Source organism: Curcuma longa, unplaced genomic scaffold (genome assembly GCF_044706935.1).
Source record: "Curcuma longa cultivar G26 ecotype Majalengka, Jawa Barat unplaced genomic scaffold, ITB_CL_G26_1.1 contig_19027, whole genome shotgun sequence".
NCBI lineage: Eukaryota > Viridiplantae > Streptophyta > Magnoliopsida > Zingiberales > Zingiberaceae > Curcuma > Curcuma longa.
In genome coordinates, this window is record NW_027430976.1 from 2547 (window position 1) to 7904 (window position 5358).

At 39.7% G+C, this 5358-nt stretch overlaps 1 protein-coding gene across 1 annotated transcript; it reads right to left on the reverse strand.

Moving 5' to 3' along the window:
- Positions 1-268: 268 nt before the first annotated feature.
- On the reverse strand, positions 269-1230 carry LOC141817005 (AT-hook motif nuclear-localized protein 20-like). Its single transcript, XM_074704715.1, has one exon. It carries the CDS (start codon positions 1209-1211, stop codon positions 366-368), a length of 846 nt encoding a protein of 281 aa, XP_074560816.1. The 5' UTR covers positions 1212-1230; the 3' UTR covers positions 269-365.
- Positions 1231-5358: the final 4128 nt, after the last annotated feature.

Here is a 5358-nt window from a genome sequence, read left to right on the forward strand (position 1 = left end):
AGGATCCATTAATGATAAAAGAATTAGCTAGGCAGAGATAATGATATCGCAGAAGAAAAAGAAGAGATGAGAAATAGTAACTATACATCGATATGGTAATGCAGAATATTAATATCGTATCAAATACGGCCGTACAGATTATCAAAAAGTGAATTTAGAATGGTTGTTAATTAGAGTAAGCACGCATATCGGAAGCCAAGTAATAGGAACTCAAAAGAATTAGTATTTGAGTCAAAACACATTAGAAATTTGATAGATTGGCCCCGGCCGGAAACTGAGATGAAAATGCTAAATAGAAGAAAACAAAAACTATAACGGGTTTGCAATCAAGTTTGGATGTGAGAATAATATAATTTTACTCATCGTCAGTAGGACGGCGGCGGACGCGATGCCCACGCTGGATTTCCGCCGAACATCTCCTGGGCCAGCTGTCCGCTGGGTAGTAGATTCTGTTGCAGATTGAAGAGCGGTGCGGACGATGTCGGCGGATCGGCGCCTGACTGTTCGCCGCCAGGGGATGGAGGTTGCTGCTGCGATCGGGGGCTGTTCCGGAGGCAACCAGCGGCGGCCTCGGTGTCGTCGTCCGGCAGCGGCAGCCGCTCGTAGGTAGCGTTGGTGAAGGTGGCGGCTACGATCATCAGCGGACCCGCCGCCAACAGCTCCCCGACGACACTCCCTCCCACGACCTGCCCCTGCCCGCCAGCGAGGTAGACGGTGAGCCCCGTGATACCCGGCGGGGACGGCGCCGGGAGGAAGGCTCCGGAGAGGGAGAGGATGTCGAAGAGGCCGTGGAGCTCGAGAACTGCGCCACCCGGCTGGCGGAGCGTGACGTTGGCCACGGCGCCGCTGCCGCTCAGCACGGAGACCCCGCGCTGCCTTCGCCGGGAGAAGGAGGCGACGGCGTCCATCACATCGGCGCCGTCGGAGATTTCCAGCACGTGCGAGCGCAGCGCGTTGGGGCTCTCGCGCGTGACGATAACCGGCGGCTTGGCCTTGTTCTTGGACCCGGCGGGGCGGCCGCGTGGTCGGCGTCCACCTTCAGGTCCGCCGGATCCGCCGCGGTCGTTGCCAGTTTCGAGGAGTTGGTTGCCGACGGCGGCGTTATTTGTAGGCGCGCAGTGGTTCGCGTTGAGGTTGGGATCTTGCAGGTGGAGTGAGGGGGAGGGGGAAGCAGAAGATGAGGTAGCGACGACCGAGTCGACCCCGGCCATCGCCGCGCCTCCCGCCCACCACCTGTTCTCCAGTTGATCTGATCTCTAAAGCTAACAGACAAAGCTGCAAAGTAGTACGACTGGTAAAGGAAGGAAGGAAGGAGGAGAGTCAGCTACAGCTGCGGCTAAGAAGAAGAAGAAGAAGAAGAGGAGGAGATAGAGATCCAATATTTTGTGGCTTCTCATCAATTTGTGTCGTTGTTGGTAGGTGTCAGTGGATCTCGTGAATTAAGGTGGTATGTGTATATATCCCCTCAAGTACAACGAAACCCTAACTCTCTCCTAGTTATCAATGTCACCACCAGTGCTTTCCGTTTGGCTAGTTATTGATGATTTCCATGAGATGAGGGAGAAGGAACTTGGTCTCTCTTGCAAATCTGTTGACAACAAAGAGCACGCAAGGGACCATCGAACACTTTGTTTGAGATCTATCAATCCACCCCCAACAACTCTTTTACTTTTACATCCATCGAATGAGCCACCCCCACTTACCCGGAGTAAACTACGCTGCCTTGTGATATTTGTCCACTCAAGTTTGATCAGTTTTTTTTTTTTCGTGACGACGAGAGATAGGGCAAGAAGCTCTCCTTTAGCTCTCCCTCGCTTTACTTTTTAGACGCACTTTGTTATCTAACCGCTGCTACTTCTACGACTATTTTATTGGCTTTGCACTTGGTCATCTGCCGTGTGAACTGCTGTACCTGCTTATCCCTGGCATTGCATCATCAATGCCTCGTTACTTGCTTCTGAAGCGTGGCCCTGAAGAGTACGCCTGCATTGCCACTTTTACGGTCGATCGATTCTACTCTGAGCAATTTACAATTTACTTAGTGCCTCTCATTATTTGTATTTATCTTGTGACCACTCTAAAGACAAATCCAAAAATTAAAATTAAAAGACTTGAATTTAATATAATAAATTATATATATAATTAAAAAAATATTATATTATACTATTTAATAAAATTATGTCTTATAAAATTTTAAAATATAAAATTAATCTATAATAGAATGTATATCTAATATCCTTAATTAAATTTTGTTAGATATAAAGTGTCAAATAATCTTTAAAAAAGTCATCTTGTGTCTCTCATTGTTCGTATTTATCTTGGCCCACTCTAGAGATGAATTCAAAAATTAAAATTAAAGGGCTTGAACTTAATATAATAAATTATATATATAATTAAAAAAATTATTACATTATACTGTTCAATAAAGTTGTGTCCTATGAAATTTTAAAATATAAAATTCATATATAATAGAATATATATCTGTATCCTTAGCTAGATATTGTTCAATATAAATTGTCAAACAATCTTTAAGAAAGTCATCTTTTTTTTTTTAACAAAGTGTCATCTTCATATGCTTCATTATTGAAAAATCTTACTCATAGTGGTAATAAAAATAAATAACATCAAAACAAGTTGAATCAATCTAATCAAAGTAACATAAACCTTTGACTGTCCACTTTCAGTCAATTGCTGACATAACTCAATAAGTGTAGAAGCTTTCAAATTCTGCATCACATCAAGTTTATAATGTACCAATTCACATTTCAAAGTAACGATGTCTTGATTTGTGAAAGCTTTAGGATAAAACTTTATTGTAAGCTTGCAAATATCATCACTGCTAATTGAGTCAAATAAATTTTTAAAATTTAAAATTATACGAAGGAAAAGAAGTTCCACAAATGACTCATTAAATCAAGTATTTAATTCCATTAAGATGAAATCTATTACTGTATTAAAAATATCAAAGTGGTAATAATGCTCAACTGTAATTTGCTGACGAGAATGATCGATCTTATATAGACAATCAAGATTAGACACATCAATTTCATTTCTTAAACAAAAAACTCACTTCATGATGAAATTCTTCCCACTTACATTCTCTAAGTTCTTGAAGGATAATTTTGATAATAGAGACAAATATAATAATAGTCAAAATGTCTTGAGATTTTTTTGAAGAATTTGACAAAAAGTATCTGTTATTTTTATAATTTTATACATTAAGTGTAAAATAATTACAAATTCAAAGCTTGCCATGTTTCTGTAAATCCCATGAACTTTAGCCTTAGCTCTTTCATTTGGAGAATGATCACTGAGAACTTCAAAAATTTTACAAGTTGCAACGTTCATACCTATCAAGATTTTTATTGAGTCATAGTAAGAACTCCAACAAGTAACTCTTGCTCACTGCAAATTACCAATCTGATTAGCCCCACTTCCAAAATCACGTTCTCCAATTATCAACATATGCACAATTTGGTTTTTCTGAGCAGTATGTAATTTAACAACGTGTTTAGTAGAAGAAGTGACAATATTGATAGTATTATCTAAATGAGAAAAGAATTCTCAAATAACACTAACATCTTTGGTTGCATAAACCAATATCAATTGTAATTGATGGATAAAATATTGGGCATAATATATATAGAGACAATCTATGAGAAATAATAACTGAAGTCCATTCTATTTGCCACGTATATAGCTTACACCATCATATCCTTGGCCTTCGATTTTCTTAACTTGGAGGTCATGATGTACAAGAATATTTGATATCACTTTTTTCAGATTCAATGAGGTAGTGTCACTAACACTTTTGATGATAAAAAATCTTTCTATCAAAATCCTATAATTGTTCACAAACCTCAAAATAATTATCATTTGCTCCCATTTAGATGTATCTCATGTTTTATCAATAAGAATATAGAAGCATTTATCTCTAACTTCTTTATGAACTATCAGTCATACTTTATTGGCCATAATATATAAAATTTCTTTCTGAACTTTTAGAGCGATATATTGGATATTTTTTGGAGCATTCTCAAGTATAACTTTATCAATTTTATACTTATTTTTGCAAAAGCCTTCACCAATTTAAGAAAATTCTCATTATTAGATGAAGATAGAGATTCATCATTACCTCTAAAGGCACAACCTTGAAGTTCTAGCAATGAACATTTATAATTGAGGTCCTCAAACGCAAATGTCACGGTTCAATCACCTCTAGAGAGATTCCTCTGGTCAAGTATTAGACTCAATCACCTTTGGAGAGATTCCTTTCAAGACCCTTGAAGACCACGTGAAAATGTCTAGATTCCTATTGGTACAGTCTTTCCCCAAGTGAAATTGAATTTTAATGTTTGGCTAAAATAAGTTTAAGTTAGACAATGTTCATAATCTAACTTGTGTGAATTGAGTTCACAAGAAAATTCACTTGGCAAATGGTGAAGTCCCGGAGGCACGGCCTCTTGACAAATGTGAAATCCTAGAGGCGCGACCTCTTGACAAAGGGAGACTTAGCACGACGAAGCTAAGGGAAATGTCTCAAGCAAGTGCAAGGAAGGGCACGAGGCTTGAGAAAGATGTTTGAAAGCTTGCGTCAAGGCTAAGGGATAAAGAAGGAAGCTGAAAGGGGATTTTCAGCTTGACCAGTTGACTGACACTACCATCAGTCGACTGGTGACTTGATCCAGAAGCACACAGAAAGATTGGTCGAGTGTTTTGCTTGGACCAGTCGACTGGTGGATGGAACAGTCGACTGACAGACAAACATTAGACTGACAGTTGGAGAATTAAACGCGAATTAATTAGCTATTGAAGCCCATCAGTCGTCTGCCTCCTGAGCCAGTCGACTGATGTCGAGAATTTATAAAAATGTAGTTTGACGATTGGAGAAACAACTGTTCACATTCTTTCATTCTTGCACGAACTCCAATCTCTGTAATCTTCATTCTTCTTCCTCTAAACCTCACTACTAATCTTGTACAATGAAGAGATCGGTTTGTAAAGATTTCTTCGCCTTCAAAGAGTGCTTTGAGAAGGAGAAGTTTCATAGTGGAAAGGTCGTGTGCTGTGTGTGGATCCTTGGACTAGTCACCTCATAGAGGTGGATACCAAGTAAATCGAACGGGTTAACGTTGGTTTCTTTTATCTTACTTTTGTTTTTGTGCTTCCGCTAATAATTTTTGCAGGAAAGATCGAAAAACGATATCCACCTCCTCTAGCGAACGCACCGGTCCCAACAATTTCGAGTTAGACACTCCCTTTAGCTCAGGGCTGAGTCCTTTTGAAACTTGGGTGGTCTTCTTCAATTGGTTGGGCACAACAACTATCATCTTTATCTCTGCATTGGATAAGAATGTT

Excerpts from the sequence above, each read along its gene's own strand:
- LOC141817005 (XM_074704715.1), bottom strand. The coding sequence starts at position 1,211 with ATGGCCGGGGTCGACTCGGTCGTCGCTACCTCATCTTCTGCTTCCCCC.